General features: G+C 45.8%; 1 protein-coding gene across 1 annotated transcript in view; it reads right to left on the bottom strand.

The window, feature by feature from the left end:
* The window catches only part of LOC115092515 (lysine-specific demethylase 6A-like), a 716945-nt gene that overhangs the window by 466942 nt on the left and 231434 nt on the right, over nt 1-18569 (bottom strand). The window contains 1 exon segment of the mRNA XM_029603412.1: nt 16550-16670. Within this exon segment, the coding sequence (XP_029459272.1) occupies nt 16550-16670 (121 nt within the window).

The following is an 18569-nucleotide window of genomic DNA, read 5'->3' as shown; positions in this document are numbered from 1 at the left end:
TGGTATCCTTATTCTGATCTGAATGGTCACTCCAATTAGATTCACTGTGACTCCTGGAATGTCCCGAGTGTAAAGTGTTGGGGGACTGCGACGATGAAATAGGAATCACCTTGTGAGAGGAGTAGGCAGAACGAGTGGAACTACTCCTATAATGAGAGGATGAAGAGGAGGAAGATCTCCTACTCTGGAGATGTGCTCCGTGATGTTTCCTCGCTTCGCCCTGATGTCTCTTCGGGGGGGGGGGGGGGGGGGGGGGGGGGGGGGGGGGGGCGATGAAGTCGAACGATGATGGTGCCTCTTTCTTGAAGAGGAGGTTTTGCTGTCCCTCGACCTTTGGTCTGAACTTGGTCTTTGGATTGAGTGTCTCCTTACTTCCAGAGACTCTTCTATCCCCGAGTGGGCATATACCAACTCTTGGAGAGGGTTCAGTGTCGCGATAGGTTGTGGGTCTGGAGTGGATCGCTGATTCCCAGCAGGTGCCTCCGGATCCCCTGAACTGCTTAGTTTACGTCTTTTATGGTCCGTTGATTTAGTAGATACTGATTGCGGACCATGTGCCTTTGATGTATCACGTTTAGAAGTCAACTTTACTTTACCTGTTCCCGAGTCTTTTGCTGGCGGCGCCGAATGCATACTTGGTTGTTTGTGTTTCGGCGCCGGTCTCGGCTCCGGGTGCTTCGGCTCCGGGTGCTTCGGCTCCGGCCTCGGCTCCGGGTGCTTCGGGGCCGGCCTCCGCTCCGGGTGCTTTGGCACCGGTTTCGGCTCCGGGAGCTTTTGCGCCTGTCTCTGCTCCGGGTGCTTCGGCGCCAAGTGTTTCGGCCCCGGTCTGCGATCTTTCGGCTCCGGGTAAGTGTAAGTGTCCGGGTCCGGGTGATTTTCGGGCGCCGGTTTTGAAGTACTAGGCAGTGATGCCTTTCTCTGCGCCGACAAAGTTCCACCTTCCAGTTGCGATTTTTTCGGCGCCGATGACGACCTCGGACCCGCGGCCTTGGACAGTAACAAGGCTCTTACCGGATTTTCTCCCCGAGGTCTTTGGGAACAGGGCTCGGTCAACTTGAATGGCTCCTGTTTCCCGTCGTCCTTTTCTTTGGAGGGACCAGGTCCCTGGCCCTCCCTTTCCCTGGGCCTTCTTTTCGTGTCCCTTACCTTCGGGGACTGAGGATCCCAGGACGATGCTCTCTTTGCCGGAGAAGAAGATTTAGATTTTGGTGCCGGCGAAGAATGTGTGGTTGAAGTTTTCTCTTCTATTTCCAGCCATCGGTAGCTTCGATGACGCCGAGCTCTCGGCGACATTCTTTCGCAGTGTTCGCAGTCGGCTTGTGGATGCTCGCGCCCGAGACATCGATAGCAACGATCATGTCCATCCGTGACGGACATGATCTTGCCGCAGGGGCAAGGCTTAAACCCCGACTGCTTTTTGGACATTTTTTTTTTTTCGCTCTTCTGAGGAGAAGAAGGGCTCCGCGTGCGCTCCTGCGCGCGGAAAAAACCAGACGAAGGAGAACCGTTACTGCTGCGCGGGAACCCTCACGCAGCCGCAGAGGATCAAAAAGATCTTGACTCTGCTAAGAAGCTCCGCCTCCTGGGCCCTGATTGACAGTTCCCATACAGCATGGCTAATTCAGCCCTGCTATCGACGGGAAAATTACAGGCCAGTTAGCCTGACTTCAGTGCCAGGAAAAATAGTGGAAAGCGTTCTAAAGATCAAAGTCACAGAACATATAGAAAGGCATGGTTTAATGGAACAAAGTCAGCATGGCTTTATCCAAGGCAAGTCTTGCCTCACAAATCTGCTTCCCTTTTTTGATAAAGCAAGTGCTGCTGACCTGTAACAGGTGTTCTCACAGGACAGCAGGATGTAAGTCTTCACATATGGGTGACGTCAGTGAAAGGAGCCCTGCTATGGAAAACTTTTCTGTCAAAGTTTCTATAAAGCTTTGACTGACGCTGGCACACTGAGCATGCTCAGCCTGCAATTATCCCTGTGACCACAAGTGTCTCCCCTCAGTCTCGTCTTATAGCAAAAAGCACAAGCGAAGCTAAAACAATAAAACTTATGTAGACCCAACTCCACGGGGTGGCGGCTGGGTTTCGTGAGGACTAACATCCTGCTGTCCTGTGAGAACACGTTACAGGTAAGCAGCACTTGCTTTCTCACAGGACAAGCAAGATGGTAGTCCTCACATATGGGTGAGTACCGAGCTGAGAATGCCTGACAGTGTACCCAATGCACCTAAGACATGCAAAAGGCGCAACGTCAGGGGTGGAATTTGGTAAGGAGGGCATCCTGAAACCCTTAACGGGTTGGTGGAAGGATGTTGGGTAGTTAAACCGAATAGAAGAGTAGACGAACTGGCCAAATATGGAAGCATGCCAGCCAGTCTTATCTAAGGGATAATGGGCTGCGAAGGGATGGAGAGAGCTCCAGGTCGCAGCTTTACAAATATGTACAAGCGGCACCGGCCAAAGGTGAGTTACTGAGGCTGGTATGGCCCTAACAGAGTGTGGATACACACGGTGTTGTAGTGAAATGCCTGCCTGTTAGTATGAAAAAGAGATACAGACCGTCAATTAGGAGGAATAGGTCTGTTCGCCCACTGGAACTCACAGCTTGGCTTTTGCCACAGGAGGAAAGAGTTAGGTGTAATTCCTATGGAGTGTAGTGCAGTCTGGATAGAATGCAAGTGCACGTTTACAATCCAAGGAGTGGAAAACCCTCTCGCTCTGGAGAGAGAGAGGTGTTGGGAAAGTGGGCAGAGTATATTCTGAGTAAGGTGAGATGCTGCCTCTACCTTAAGAACGACATGTAGTTGAGTATGTAAAATCACTCGGTCACGGAGGGTCGGATGAGTATGTAACAAGGTGTGGAACTCACTGACCCCTGTTGGCAGAAGTGATTACTACGAGGGAAAGGATTTCCCATTGCAGACTGTTACGTGAGAGGAATGGCAAGGCTCAAACGGGGAACGCATGAGTCTTGTAAGCACTAATATATATATATATGCCCCATTCCATAACCAGTGAAATAGAGGCGGCTTAATCAGTGGATAACCCATGGTAAGCCGACTCGGAAGGGGTTGAACCGTTAATCGGGTATCCCCACTCCCAAGTGGTACGCCAACTGGAATCGAGGCGTACCCATGTCTGGGGAGCAGAATCCGAGGGAGTAAGAGAAAATAGTGGTGTAGAAATAAAGGGGGTAAAACCCTTTTTTTTAATGCGACATATGGTAAATCATGCCATTTTAAATGGTAAGATTTATGTGTAGAAGGTTTTTGAGACGCTACCAGTACCTGAGAACATCAGTGAGTCCATATGAGACTGACCTGTGAGAAGGGGAACAGATTACAGGTGTTATAGATTGAGAAGTATGGGAAAGCATACTGGTCTTGGCCAGGACGTGGGTCTGAGAACAGTGAACCCCATCCCAGTGCAGCATAAAAAGGATGCTGGCTATGAGAGGCATCGAAAGAGACACATATAAGAGGCCTTTGTTGCAGCAAAGGCGTCCATGAGAACGCATTAGAGACATGTGTAGGGAGTAGAAACTGTCCACGTGTGGTTTGATTCAGATGCAGAGGTAAAGTTTGGTTGACCTCAACGGTAGAAGATTTTTCTCGCTACACATATAATCCAAGACCATCTGGGAGGATGGAACTTATGTGGAGGTTTGCTAGTGCGTTCAGTACGTCTGTTAGATAAGTGGCCCGGGGATGCATGGAGTGAGCAAGGGCCAAGAGTAGAGCTGCACAGCTTCCTAGCAGAACAGCTAAGAGGTTGTGCGTGCTTGTGTGTTGGAAATACCACAATGTCACTATGCTGTCTGTATGCACAAAGGTTTGCTGCATAGGCAGTATTGTAAGGCATAAAGGAATAATTCATGGCTCAAAGCTCCAGAAAGCTTTGGAGCGGAGAAGACGCATATTGGCTTGAGAAGATGTTAGTTCGAACTCTGCAACCCTGAGAAATGTGAGTATGAGCAGGACCAGAATAGGTTTTGGCTCTAGATCTGCAATATGGATCAGGGACGATAGCGGTTGAACAGCTTAGGTCCACTGATAATTGGATTTCACTGAATCTTACTCATAGCAAAAAAAAATTATATTTTTTTAACCCATGAGTAAATGCATGGTGTAAAAATACCGTGGTCCAAAAATAAAAGAATTGAGTGGCTCAGGTTATGGTGTATGCGCGCAGAGACATATAAGAATATGTCAGAATGTCTGCGTGGTTGTTGGACAGGAAGGTCGTTGTGACTGTGGTGTCCAGAAGTGTGCTATATGGGATTTATGGTAGTGAACAGCAATCCCAGGTAGGAGATTTATAGTGAATCATGAAGAAGGTACAGGTCCTTGCTTCGGTTGACTGTTGTTATGCAGCTGTCCATGCAAGGAAAAGCGTGAATGATGTTTTACTCCGTAGAGAAAACAGTCGTCACTGCTAATGATGTAATGAAATACCCCAGTTGCCGAAGCTGGTGCAACCAGAAGAGCTTGGGATTGTAATATTGTTGACTCACCATGAAGCACACAGAAAAAAATAGAAGAGAGAGGCAACCTACTTACTGCGGTACGGAAGCATGGTGACGAGAGATACCATTTTACCTGCACCTTCTGAAGAAAGTTGATATTTCTGAGGTCCAGGATGGGCGGAGAGTAACTACTTTCTGTTGAAAGAAAGAATAGTGAGATTAAAACTCCCCCCCCCCCCACCCCCCCTCTGCGCTTTGAAGCATCCGGGGGACTGTACCTTGAACCTTGGTACAAAGTGGGGTGGCCGCTCTGATATCCAGCAAGTTGAGAGACCAGGTGGTGTCCAACTGGCAGGGATGACGTAATCAGGATATCATGTAATCTCCCACAGGAGCATGAGCGGTAAGAGTCGTACCCGCATTTGTGTGTGCTATACAAGAAAACGTCGAGACCTGTCGCCAGGTATTGAGGTGGACTTGCAATTGAGACAGTGTTTGCTGAATCTCGTGTTTAGCAAATCAGCGAATGCATCTGGAATTTTGGTCCTTAATTAGGAGCCAGAAACCAGAGTATTAATCAGTACAGGATTCCGTTGCTAACAGGAGGATGTCCTGATGTAATCCCAAATGATTGGTAGAGAGGTTCTCTTAGTACTGTGTCCAACATAGCTGGCAATAGCGATATGCGACACTAATACGGCTTTTGGAAGGCCAGACGACCTAGAACCTATCGAACCGTATGGCCCGGTTTAGAGAACAGGTCTCAATGGGATTGTCGCTGAAGCGAGATTAAAGTAAGAGTACTTACCATCCATCGTGGATCGCAGAAGGACGAGCCGCGAAGATGGATGGCTCAGTGGATTTCAGGAGTCATCGAGGGATAGCCTGGTGGACGTGGATGTCCGACTCAACTCTGTAATCTGGTATGGTGGCGCAGGTACAGAGGAGTCCAGGCTGAGCGTGTCTGTCGCTACCACATTAATTTGTGGAAGTACAGAACCCCGCACCGGTGTCGGTGGGGAACGCCTCGGGTACAGGGGAGCCATTATGACTCATGAACCCGGCTCAGGAACAGGGGAGCCATTATACCTCATGAACCCAGCCCTCTTTGCAGCGGCTCAATGTATCGTGACGCCAGTGCAGAATTCCTCGGCACTCTGTCCGCTCACTCTGGAGCACGGAGGACTGCCACCGTTGTCTGGAACAGCAGTGGTGGCAGTAGCGATGTTGCTCGGCCTGGGCATTCTCCAGCACCGATGTGCTGGATGGCATCGGTGGCGGACGATCACCGTGCCGGTGACTGAGTGCCACAGTGCTCGGCACGGTCTTTCCCCAGCGCCGAGGTGGACGCCCTCGCTGTCCTGGATGGCAAATGATGACGACTGTCAGCATGCCTGCACTGCTCCTGGCACTATGTAGTGTCGTAGGCTGATATGGGGCTGTAGTAAAAAGCATGGAGCACTGTGTTTAGGCGAGGGCATTGCATGTAGGTGCTATGTCAGTATTGACTGTATCGATGGCGGCATGGGGCAGCCTAGAGGGTATCGTCAAAAATATATATATGAAAAAATGTCGATGGCCGGGCAGAGCAAAGATAACAGTGACAGAGGCACAGACGGCATCGGTATCGATGGCAACAATGTGGCATGGAAGGATCAAAAAGACATCAATGGCATCGGGAAATTGATGTCGGCATCGACGAAATCGATGGCCGCATCGATGGGAACGATGTGGGCGTCGACGGCATGGATGGAATCGATGGCATGGATGAAACTGACCTGGGCATCGATGACACCAACGACACAGAGGTGTGCATCGATGGCATGCGCCAGGGCATCGATGACACCGATGGAAAAACCAGCGCCATGGATGAAAACATTGATGGCACTGAAAGAATCGATGCAGGGGTTCGATGGCATCGACGGACCGCCGGGGCCTGGAAAGGGGGTACAGGCCATCCTGCCTTTCCAGGCAGGATGGCCTGGAAAGGGGTACAGACGATAGCGATGGGGCATCGACTGCACGAAGGTACCGAGATATGAATTCGACAGGGGGCCCTGGCGGCAATGGTAACCATGGAAGTCCCTATTCCACTAGCGCTAATAACCAGGCAGAGGGTCACAGGAGGACACTCGCAGGCTATGTGGGGCTAACTGTGAAACATAGGGAGAGGGAAGGCCGCAATTCGGTTGGTAGGCCAGGGAAACCGTAGTGAGGTGACAGGAACCGACCGAAAAACGGGGCATAGTACTCACCGAGCGTCGATTAAAAATGATAAAGGGGATGGAACAGCTTCCCTATGAGGAAAGACTAAAAAGGTTAGGACTGTTCAGCTTGGAGAAGAGACGGCTGAGGGGGGTTATGATAGAGGGGTTTAAAATCATGAGAGGTCTAGTACGGGTAAATGTAAATCGGTTATTTACTCTTTCCAATAATAGAAGGACTAGGGGGCAATCTATGAAATTAGCATGTAACACATTTAAAACTAATCGGAGAAAGTTCTTTTCACTCAACTCACAATTAAACTCTGGAATTTGATGCCAGGGGTTGTGGTTAGTACAGTTAATTTAGCTGGATTTATAAAAAGGTTTGTATATGCTCTTGGTGGAGAAGTCCATTACCTATTTATCAAGTTGAATTAGAAAACAGTCATTGCTTTTACTAGCATCATGTGATAGACTTAGTTTTTGGGTTCTTGCCAGGTACTTATAGCCTGAATTGGCCACTGTTGGAAACAGGATGCTGGGCTTGATGGACTCTTAGTCTGACCCAGTATGGCATGTTCTTATGTTCTTAACGTTTCAAAATAGAACATCTAACAATTAAAAACAATTGAAAACTCTTAAAATAATTGGACAATTTTTAAACATCAATAAAATATTTCAGTGTGTGGAATACATTTGAACTGTGCTTTTAGGATGGTATTGGTTTTTTTTTTTGTTATCTATGTGCACACCTCTTGCACACTTTTTACCTTTGTAGCTGCTCCTTTCAGTTTTTTCTAACTATTTTCCTCATTTTATCAAAGTTTCCCTTTTGAAACTTTAGTGTTAGAGCTGCAAGTTTACTTATTGTCCCCCTTCAAGTTATTAGTTTAAATTTGATCATGTTATGATCACTGTTGCCAAGTGGCCCCAACCACAGTTACCTCTCTCACCAAATTCTGCGATCCACTAAGAATTAAATCTAAAATAGCTCCCTCTCTTGTTGGTTCCTGAACCGATTGCTCCATGAAGCAGTCATTTATTACATCCAGGAACTTTATATCTCTAGCAAGTCCTGATGTTACATTTACCCAGTCAATATTGGGGTAATTGAAATCGCCCATTATTATTGCACTACCAAATTGGTTAGCTTCGATGATTTCTCTTAGCATTTCATCTGTCTGACCATTTTGTCCAGGAGGACGGTAGTATACTATCACTATACTCTTACCCAACACACAAGGGATTTCTACCTATATAGATTCTACTGAGCATTTAGTCTCTTATATGATCTTTATCCTGTTGGACTCTATACCCTCCCGGACATAAAGTGCCACACCCCCACCAAGTTGAACCCCCCAATCATTGCGATATAATTTGTACCGTGACACAGCACTGTCCCATTGGTTATCCTCCTTCCACCAAGTCACTGTGATGCCAATTATGTCAATCTCATCATTTGCTGCTATACACTAACTCTCCCATCTTACTTCTTAGACTTCTGGCATTGGCATACAGACATTTCAAATATTTTGGAAATGAGTGCATTAATCATTCATACTCTTAACTGACCTCTTCTTAAGGGGCTCCTAATAGCTGGCTGAGGGACCCAGACACAGCACAGCATATAGCCACTTACATACAGTCTTTGGGTTATAATATTGTAGACATTTAAAAATCCTGCTGTTTTTAATTTGATGCTGAAAACAAATTGACAACGAATCCTCAAAAAAAAAAAAAAAAAGCTGAATTACAATATAGTAAACCTCCCATTACAAAACAGTACCATCAGCACTCAAACAGTAACAAGCCTACTAATATAAAGGCAACACTACAAATATTACACCAAGCCCTAAAACTCCAATACGTCGCCTATTATGGAAACTGAACAAGTCAAACTGCTATAGATCGCTGTGCAGAAACTACACACTAGAAGAATACATCATTTCAGACACACATGCAGAACACAGACAAAACCACACCGAACAGAATAAAGAGGCCATAAAGTATAAACAGAAATGTGCAGACAAAAACTGGAAACCGCAACAAGCCAGACTCTGTATGCAGTGCAACAAAGGAAAAGCAGTTGCTTATCTGTAACAGGTATTATCCCAGGACAGCAGAATGTAGTCCTCACATATGGGTGACATCATCAATGGAGCCCTATTATGGAAAACGTCTGTCAAAGTTTCTAGAAACTTTTGACTGGCATACTGAGGCCAATGAACATGCTCAGCATGCCATGATCCCTGCCGTCACAAAGGTCTCCCTTCAGTCTCGTTTGTAGCAATAAGTGTGAGTGAAAAATAAAATAATAAAACGTGTCAGACCCAACTCTGCGGGGTGGCGGGTGGGTTTCGTGAGGACTACATCCTGCTGTCCTGGGATAACACCTGTTACAGGTAAGCAACTCTGCTTTATCCCAGGACAAGCAGGATGATAGTCCTCACATATGGGAGATTAGCAAACTACAGGCTGACTCATCCTGTAGTAGGTCAATGGCACGTAACTCGTGCAACAGGCACAAAAACTGAGGTGCCATTGACTAAGATGAGGCAGGCTGAATCACAGCAGACGGTTGTGGAAGGGAAATAATTTTTTCAAGACAGACTGTCCAAAGGCAGAGTCTTGTCGTCCTTCTTTATCCAAGCAGTAATGAGCTGCAAAAGTATGCAGAGAACTCCAAGTCGCAGCTTTGCAGATGTCTGCAATGGGTACTGAACGGTAGTGTGGTATGGATGTTGACATAGCCCTGAGTGCGTCTTTACTCGTCCCTGGAGAGGAAGGCCTGCTTTCTCATAGCAGAATTCGATACAGTCTACTAGCCAGTTGGAGAGAGTTTGTTTGCCCAATGCAACTCCTGGTCTGTTTTGGTCAAAAGAAACAAAGAGTTGGGTGGATTTCCTATGGACTACAGTGCGATCTAGATAAAAAGCAAGTGCACGTTTACAGTCCAAGGTGTGCAAAAGTCTCTCACCCTGGTGAGACTGAGGCCTTGGGAAGAACGTGGGCAAAACTATGGATTGGTTAAGGTGAAAATCTGTTACCACCTTAGGCAAGAATTTGGGGTGAAAGCGGAGGACCACTCGGTCATGCAGAAACTGTGTGTAGTGTGAATATGTGACAAGAGCTTGTAACTCACTGACTCTTCTAGCAGATGTAATGGCTACTAGGAATAGTACTTTCCATGTAAGAAATTTTACATCACAGGAATGCAAAGGCTCAAACAGGGGTCGCATGAGCCTTGCAAGCACTACATTCAGGTCCCATTCTGTAACTGGTGGTCGAATGGGAAGCTTAAGTTGAAGTAAACCCCTCATAAAATGACTCACTAGGGGTTGCGCAGTTATTGGAGCATCCCCTATTCCCTTGTGGTATGCTGCAATGGCACTCAGGTGTACACGCACAGAAGAAGTCTGGAGACCAGAATCTGAGAGGTGGCACAGATAGTCTAATAGAGAAGGAGCGGGGCAGGAGAAAGGGTCAATACCTTTTTGTGTGCACCACTCGGTAAATTTAGTCCACTTGGAGCAGTAAGATTTACGTGTGGAAGGCTTCCGTGAAGCTACGAGAACCTGAGAGACTTGAGTTGAAAGATCGAGCCGTTGCAGGATCAATCTTTCAACATCCAAGCTGTTAGGGCAAGGGTTGGTAGGTTGGGGTGGCGCAACATGCCCTGGTTCTGAGTTATGAGAGTGGGTGCAGTGCCCAGGCGAATTGGTTCTCTGATCAAGAGGTCGAGGAGTATGGGAAACCATACTTGTCGAGGCCAATACGGGGCTATGAGGATCATTGACCCTCTGTCCTGCTGTAGCTTCAGGAGAGTTTTGGATATGAGTGGAATCAGAGGATATGCATATAGAAGTCCTGTGTTCCAGGGGCGAGCAAAGGCGTCCCTGGGGAACATTTGTCGACGGCTGTGGAGGGAGCAGAACCTTTTCACTTTGTGGTTCAGTTTGGATGCAAAGAGGACTATGGTTGGGCGACCCCAGCGTTGAATGATTTTGCTCACTACACAGGGATCCAGAGACCATTCGTGGGGATGGAAACGTCGACTGAGATTGTCTACTATGACGTTTTGTATGCCTGCCAGATAAGTCGCCTTGAGATGCATGGAGTGCTCGAGAGCCCAGGCCCAAAGCTGCACTGCTTCTTGACATAGCAGATAAGAGCCTGTGCCTCCCTGTTTGTTTATATACCACATTGCTACTGTGTTGTCTGTTTGTATCAGCACAGTCTTATTTATTTATTTATTTAAAGAGTCTTCTATACAGATATTTGTAGAGACATCATATCGGTTTACAGCAAAACTATAGGATGGAAATTACAAAAATCAGGAAGTGGGGGGGGGGGGGTACATTAAACCAAAGAAAGCAAAGAAAATGGCAAAAAATCGCAACGGGCAACTTGATGACAGGTAAAGCACGTGCAGAAGCAGTGCTAACATAACTATGTACAAGATGGGGGGAATAGCTGGAGTAATAGAAGGAGGCGACTGGGCAGGGATTGCTAAGGGTTGTGTGAGAGGCAGTCTTTGAAGGCATAAAGGGGATACCGTATCGCTCGAAGTTCCAAAAAGTTGATTTGGCACTTCTTTTCGAGCGGAGTCCACGTACCTAGTGTTTGAAGGTTGTTGATATGAGCTCTCCATCCCAAGTTGGAGACATCTGTGGTCAAGGTGCCTTGAGGAGTCGGTTGCTGGAACCGTAGACCAGTTTGCAAGGCAGGCTGGTTTGTCCACCAGCGGAGAAAGAGACGTAACTGGTGGGTGACCCATATTAGGGATGACAGTGGCTGAACAGCTTGGATCCACTGAGATTTCAAAGTCCATTGAGTCCTTCTCATGCCTAACTTTGAAATAGGGATAAAGTGGACTGTAGACGCCATGTGGCCCAGTAGTGTGAGAAATTGATGGGCAGAGGCAAACTCGCAGCTGATTAGAGAGTTTGCCAAATGCGCTAGATTGTTTGCACGGTCGCTTGGAAGAAAAGCTTTTGTGACTGTGGTGTCGAGGTTTGCTCTGATGAAAGTAAAGAGTTGAGTCAGGTTCATATGGGATTTTGGATAGTTGATCAGGAATCCCAGGGAATGCAACAGTCTTATGGTGCTTTCCAAGGCAGCAGGGTTTCCTGTCTGGATGGACTTCTGATTAGCCAATCGTCTAGGGAGGGAAAAACATTAATGCTGTTTTTTCTTAGATGTGCAGCAGTTACTGCTAGACATTTCGTGAACACTTGGGGCACAGAGGCTAGTGTGAATGGAAGGACTCTGTATTGGTAATGTTCTGTTCCCACTAAGAATAGTAGGTATTTGCGATGTTGTGGGGAAATGGGTATTTGAGCGTAGGCATCTTGAAGATCCAGAGAACAGAGCCAATCGCCTTGGTGTAGTAAGGGAAGGATGGTTCCCAAGGACACCATCTGGAACTTTTCTCTTTGAAGAAATCTGTTGAGATTGTGGAGGTCTAGTATCGGGCGGAGACCTCCTGTTTTCTTTGGAATTAGGAAATAGTGGGAGTAGAACCCTCTGCCTTGTTGAGACCGGGGAACAGGTTCGACAGCCCTGGTAGCTAACAGGGAAGATAGTTCTAGCCAAAGTTGAGATGTTACGACGTTGGCCGTCCACAGTGGAGTGAGTGGGGAATCCGGGGGTTTCGTGGTGAATTTGAGACGGTATCCCCGGTTCAGAATGGCTAACATCCATTGATCTGTGGTAATGAAGCTCCAATGGTGTATAAAGTAATGGATCCGGCCTCCAACAGGAAGGTCGATGTTTGGATTGATGAAAAAATATTCTGCTCTCTGGAGATGAGCTCGAAAACCAGATGCAGGGCCAGTCTGCGGAGGTGGCTGAGTTTTTGTTTGCTTTGGCTGACATGGACGTCCTCTTTGAGGTGGTCGGAAATGACGGGTACTGGATGCCGGCGGATAGTACTTTCAAGGCCTATAAAAAGGCCTTCTGGTGTCCCTTCCGGTGGGTCTCCTCGCCGAGGATGGTTGGTCAGGTGGCAACTTGAAAAGAGTGTTTCATGGTGTTCTTTTAATTGGGAGACAGTGTCTTGAATCTTTTCTCCGAAGAGATTGTCTCCAGTACATGGGAGATCTGCTAGTCTTTCCTGGACTTCTGATCTTAAATCCGAAGCCTTCAGCCAGGCCCACCTTCGTGCACTGATCCCAACAGCAGACATACGAAAGGAGGTTTCAAAAGAGTCATAGGCTGCTCATACTTTGTGCTTGCCTGACTCCATACCTTTCTGAACAAAGGTACTGAGGGCTATCTGTTGCTGCTGAGGAAGATTATCAGCCATGTCCTGTACTTGCTTCCACAGATTTCATTGATACTGCATCATTTATAATTGATATGTCGCAATACAGGACACAAGATTGGACCCCTGGAAGATCTTTCGTCCTAATCCATCCAGAAATTTTTTATCTTTTCCTGGAGGGGCAGAAGAGTGAGGCTTTTGCTTCCTTGCCCTTTTCTGTGCTGATTCTATGACAACTGACTGGTGGGGCAGTTGTGGTTTATGAAAACCTGGTGTATGCTGGACCAGGTATGTTGCATCCATCCATCTGTTAACTGATGGCAGAACAGGGATGCTCCCATAAACAGTGTTGGAGATCTATGAGCACGTCATGGATTGGAATGGCCATGACTTCTTTTGGTGCGTCTACAAACTAAATAACCTCCAATGTCTTATGTCTGATGTCTTCTTCAGTCACCAGCTCAAAAGGAATGGTATCTGCCATCTCCTTGATAAAATTTGCAAAAGAAAGGTCCTCTAGCGGGGACTTCCTTCTTTCTTCTGGTGGAGAAGGCTCAGATACAAGGTCTTCTGTATCCGTGTCTGTGTCAACGTCCTCCCACGGGCTGTAGTGGGGTTGGAAAGGTGACCCAGGTGAATCCAGTGGGTCCTGTGGACGAGGACGCTTTGGCATCGATGTAGATCTGCATGACATCTCGTTCAGTGAGTATATGGAATATGCTTTGGCATCGATGGAGGAAAAAAAAAAAAAGTTATTGATGGAGAATCAAATGACATCGACGGGAGCGATGGCGCACATCGCCCAATGGACCAGGATGAGAGGATATCGATGGATCAGGAATCGGCACCGAAGGCATCGATGGCCTATGGGGTTTTTGCAAACCCGATGGACCTGGTAAGGGATCGGAGCCCCCTTCAACTTCTTCCGATGAACCAGGAGTTGGTATAGTTGGAAGCATCGAGGATCCTTTGGCATCGATGGCATGGATGGAGTCATCGGAGGATCCATCAACGGTGGTGGTGCAGGCTGTGGCAAGGCACTGAATAAGGTATCTAGTCTGCTGAGCAGAGGAGCCAGTACTAGCTGTTCCGGTGTCGATGTCGGTGGAGGTTGCAATTTTTGAAAAACCTCAGTGACAGCCTGCTGAATCATGGAAGTCACTTCTTCCCTGGAAACTAGGACTGGGTCCACTGGCACAGGGGAAGGAAAGACTGGCGCTAATGGCTCTTCCACATTTGGATGTGGTGGCACAGACTAACACCGATGCCGGTGGAGAGCACCTCTGTGTCTCAGGTACCCGGACCCGCTTAGTCATCGGCTCGATATCCATCGATGCAGATACAGTAACTGGTGCTCCTGTTGGACGATGACGTCGCTTCTCTCAATGCTCCTTAGTCTATATCGAGGAAGATGCGATTGACGATCCCGATGGGGACGGAGACGGATGTTCACCGGATCGCTTCTTTCCTCAATGTTTTCAGAGGAGGCAAGAATTTTCTTCTGAGACTACTGTGAAGATGTCGATGGAGTGGTGTTTTTGAAAAGTTCCTGCATCTTGTCTAGCCAGGCACGCCTGCCCTTTGGCATCATTTGAGCACAAGCAGAACATGCTCGGACATCGAGGCCTGATCCCAGGCAAAGTACACAGATGTCGTGCGGATCTATTATGGACATCGTTTGGGGGCAACTCAGATATTTTTTTAAAACAGATGGCCATGATTGGAATCAAGGCTGGGCAACGGTCAATGGCCTGCGGATACCAAGTGAGGTAACTAGAACAGACAAAAAATGCTGAAAATTTTAGTACTCACCGAACGAGATGTCGAAGGGAGACCCGAATATGGTGTTTTATGACAGAAATAATACTTTTTCCGTAAGAAAAATTAGTGAGAAAAACTCAGAGCTCCTGTAACGCGAGGCTTACAGCAACGTGGTAAAAAAGAGACTGAAGGGAGACCCCTGTGGCTGCAGGGATCATGGCATGCTGGGCATGCTCAGTGGCCTTAGTGTGTCAGTCAAACGTTTCTAGAAACTTTGACAGAAGTTTTCCGTAATAGGTCTCCATCGATGTCATCCATATGTGAGGACTATCATCCTGCTTGTCCTAGGATAAAAAGAAACATCACCATGCCAGATAAAATATCAAACTATAAAATCAAGAAATAAAACATCATGATGTAAAACCACTCAAAATATTTTGAAACAGCTGACAAAAATATTGAATTAAAAGCTCCTTAAAAATGTTTTAAATTTCTCAACCACCAATAAAATATTTCAAAGCAGCAAACACACACAATAAAAAAGATGTTTAAAATCCTCTATTCTCCACAATTGGTATTTTTAGATTTCCAGTCACTCATGTTGTTGCAGATTAATGGGGGAATGCAAACTTTCCTCTCACTCACATACTCGCAAACATTCTCTCTCTCTCATATGCTCTTGTATACACAAACACACACACACACACAAATACCTGCTCTCTCTCTCCCTCCCATATGGTGCACGTGCTCACTCTCACAAACAAATACATGCACAAACAAATGCACTCTCTCTTTTCTCTCCCTAAAATGTAGAGGCAGTAGCAAACTCCTCCTTGAGCTTGTGCAGTCTCACACATTCAGATATGCTCTCACACATGCTTTCTCTCTCCCATATGTTCACACAAGCTCTCTCTCACACACAAACATTCTTTCTCTCTCCCCAAAACTGGCAGGCAGCAGCAGCCTCCTCCTTGGGCCAGAAAAAGCATCTCTCTCACACAAGCTCACACATAAGCTCTCTCTCTGGAACATGCAGGCCGCAGCGGCCTCTTCCTTGTGCCTAGGCAGTATCACACACCCCACTACTCACATATCCTCACAAGCTCTCACATACACTACTGCTCACAGACAAGCTCTCATACATGCTATTGCTCTCGCACGCAAGCTCTCACACTCTCTCTCTCCCCAGGATGTGCAGGCAGCAGCAGCAGCCTTCTCTCTTTGACCCCACAGCCCAGTCAATGTCACAGCTTCTTCTCTTCCACCAAATGGACAAGACCCAGCAGCCTTCTCTTCAGCCACACAGCCCAAGCCCAACTCAACAATCTTTTCTCTTTGGCTGAGAGGTCCGGGCCCAAAGTGTCTGTCTTCTCTCTTCGACCGCAAAGACCGGGCCCGGCACAGCAGCCTCCCCCTTAAGTTCCACCGTGGCCCAGATGAGATTGAGAAAAAATTAGCAGGGCTGCTGAGATTTGGGGCACAGGCCCTGTGCCTGGTGCTAACAACGCCCCTGGTGGGTAGTCCATCTGAAGACAGCTTTAGAGTAATCTAATTCTGATAAGACCAATGCCTGAATTGCTGATACAAGGTCAGATGAAAGCAAATACAATCAAAATTGTCTAATCATACAACTGATTAAATTCTCAACAAGTAACCAAATCCACTTGTTCTTTCATTGTTGATCCTATATCTGACCAGACTCCTAAAAGCTTTAATTTTTGTATTTCAAGGAAATATAAGATCACTAAAAATAAGCAGATCAGATCAGTTTATGTTAAACTAGCATACAAATATTCATATATATTTCTCAAATGAATATGACATACTTTACTGAAATGCAAAACTTACCTTTAAACTAGACTCATAGTCTGTGTTCACTTTAAACATAAGTCCAAGACGGAAATGAATTTCCTTGGCTCGACAAAAGCTAGGATCTACATAAAGCACCTCCTGAAATGCTTTAATCGCCCTAAAAAAAAAAAAAAAAAAAATTTTTTTTTTTACATGTTTCTATATAATATGACAAAATATATCCTATCTGAATATTTGTTTTGGAGCAGTGAGTTTTCCCACAAATGTAAACATTAAAATGAGCTTCATAATTTGTGTTTAGCAAATATCGCTGAAAACTCCGTTACTTACCAAAAATCACAGGGCTAATATCATGAGTATTCATCATAAATAGCATACAGGCCGATACAGTACAGTGCGCTCCGGCAGAGCACACTGTTAACCAAGCTGCACATTTTGCTTTCAGAAATTAGCGCCTACCCAAAGGTAGGCGCTAATTTCTGCCGGCACTGGGAAAGTGCACAGAAAAGCAGTAAAAACTGCTTTTCTGTGCACCCTCTGACTTAATATCATGGCAATATTAAGTCAGAGGTCCTGAAAGTTAAAAAAGTTTAAAAAAAAAAAATAGGCCCGCGGCTTGAAAACCAGGCGTTCAATTTTGCCGGCGTCCGGTTTCCGAACCCGTGGCTGTCAGCGGGCTCGAGAAACGACGCCAGCAAAATTGAGCGTCGGCTGTCAAACCCGCTGACAGCCGCCGTTCCTGTCCGAAAAGAGGAGCTAAGGACGTGCTAGTGTCCCTAGCGCCTCTTTTTACAGCCGGCCCTAATTTAAATAAATTAATTTACTGTATCGCGCGCACAGGAGTGGCCTGTGCGCTCGCCTGCTCTCCCGCGATTTTTACCGTATCGGCCCGATAGTAATTTATATCTACAAGGCAGACTATTAGCACAAGGCACTGGGGAAGGAAAGTTTAAGCAGTCAGTTTAGCAGTTAACTTTAGATTATTACAGATCAGTTAGGAAATCATTTGGGCAAAAATCAACACTGGCAAGCAGGGTGAATCACAATTGCTCTATTTTCTTTTTATATTGATTTTACAATTATGAGAAAAGCAAACATCTTACATAAAAAACAAGATTATCAATCTAAATAGAAACAAAACAGGGAAGGAAAACTCCTTAATATGCTTGCACCAGATAAATCCACAAATTAGAAAACAAGTTAAGTGAGGGTAGAACAAGATTGCATAAATAATTCCTCAGAAAATGTAAAATCAAGAAAAAGGCAGAGAATAATTTAACAGACTCCTAAACCAAACAGAGAGCGCCCCCAATTCAATTAATATCAGATACTGCCAAATTATTCTTTTTAAATTCCAAACAATTGGTCTGGGTCACAGAAGAAATAGGTAATGGTAATGTTTGTTATAATGATTTTCAAATACATTTCCAAAATGGTAATCTAACTTCACCCAGCATTTAGCTTGATTTTGTAAAACAAAATAAGCCCCAAGAGCAATCACTTTTTGCTTTAGGGTCAGGAACCATTTCCTTTACTCCTAAATTTCATAGGTGACATCCTAGTTTAATCTGATCTTTAATCCTCATCAAATGATGATTCACTTTCCGTAATGATGATCTTAATATCAAGTACCTATCATATTCTAATACGAATGAAAGAGCAGCTTTTCATGAACCAAAATTACAGAATCTCCTAAAATATGCTCCAGTCCCAAAATAGAGGCTGCTTTTAAGAAGTTTCCACTCCGCTTTCCAAACATTAGGGCGTTGTCTATGGGCCCAATTTACTAAGGCTTTTTCTCCATTCTGTCTCTAGGGGAAGAGAGTTTAGTAAATAAAAGTCCAAAGTTCTCCATTTTTCTTTTAAAATAAAAATTTCTAAGAGTTTGATTCAGCAAAGAGAGACCCTTCACTTTTTGAGCACAATCATTTTTATGTTTAAATTCTGAACCACCTGGCCTTGGGCTCTGTCAGCACTTCCTGTTTTAAGAAAGATTAAAAAAAAAAAGTTTTGATAATTTCCATAACTATGTGCAATAAGACCTCTAAAGCTATTT

This window comes from Rhinatrema bivittatum, chromosome 5 (genome assembly GCF_901001135.1).
Source record: "Rhinatrema bivittatum chromosome 5, aRhiBiv1.1, whole genome shotgun sequence".
NCBI classification, from domain to species: domain Eukaryota; kingdom Metazoa; phylum Chordata; class Amphibia; order Gymnophiona; family Rhinatrematidae; genus Rhinatrema; species Rhinatrema bivittatum.
This window is presented reverse-complemented; position numbering and strand designations above follow the sequence as displayed.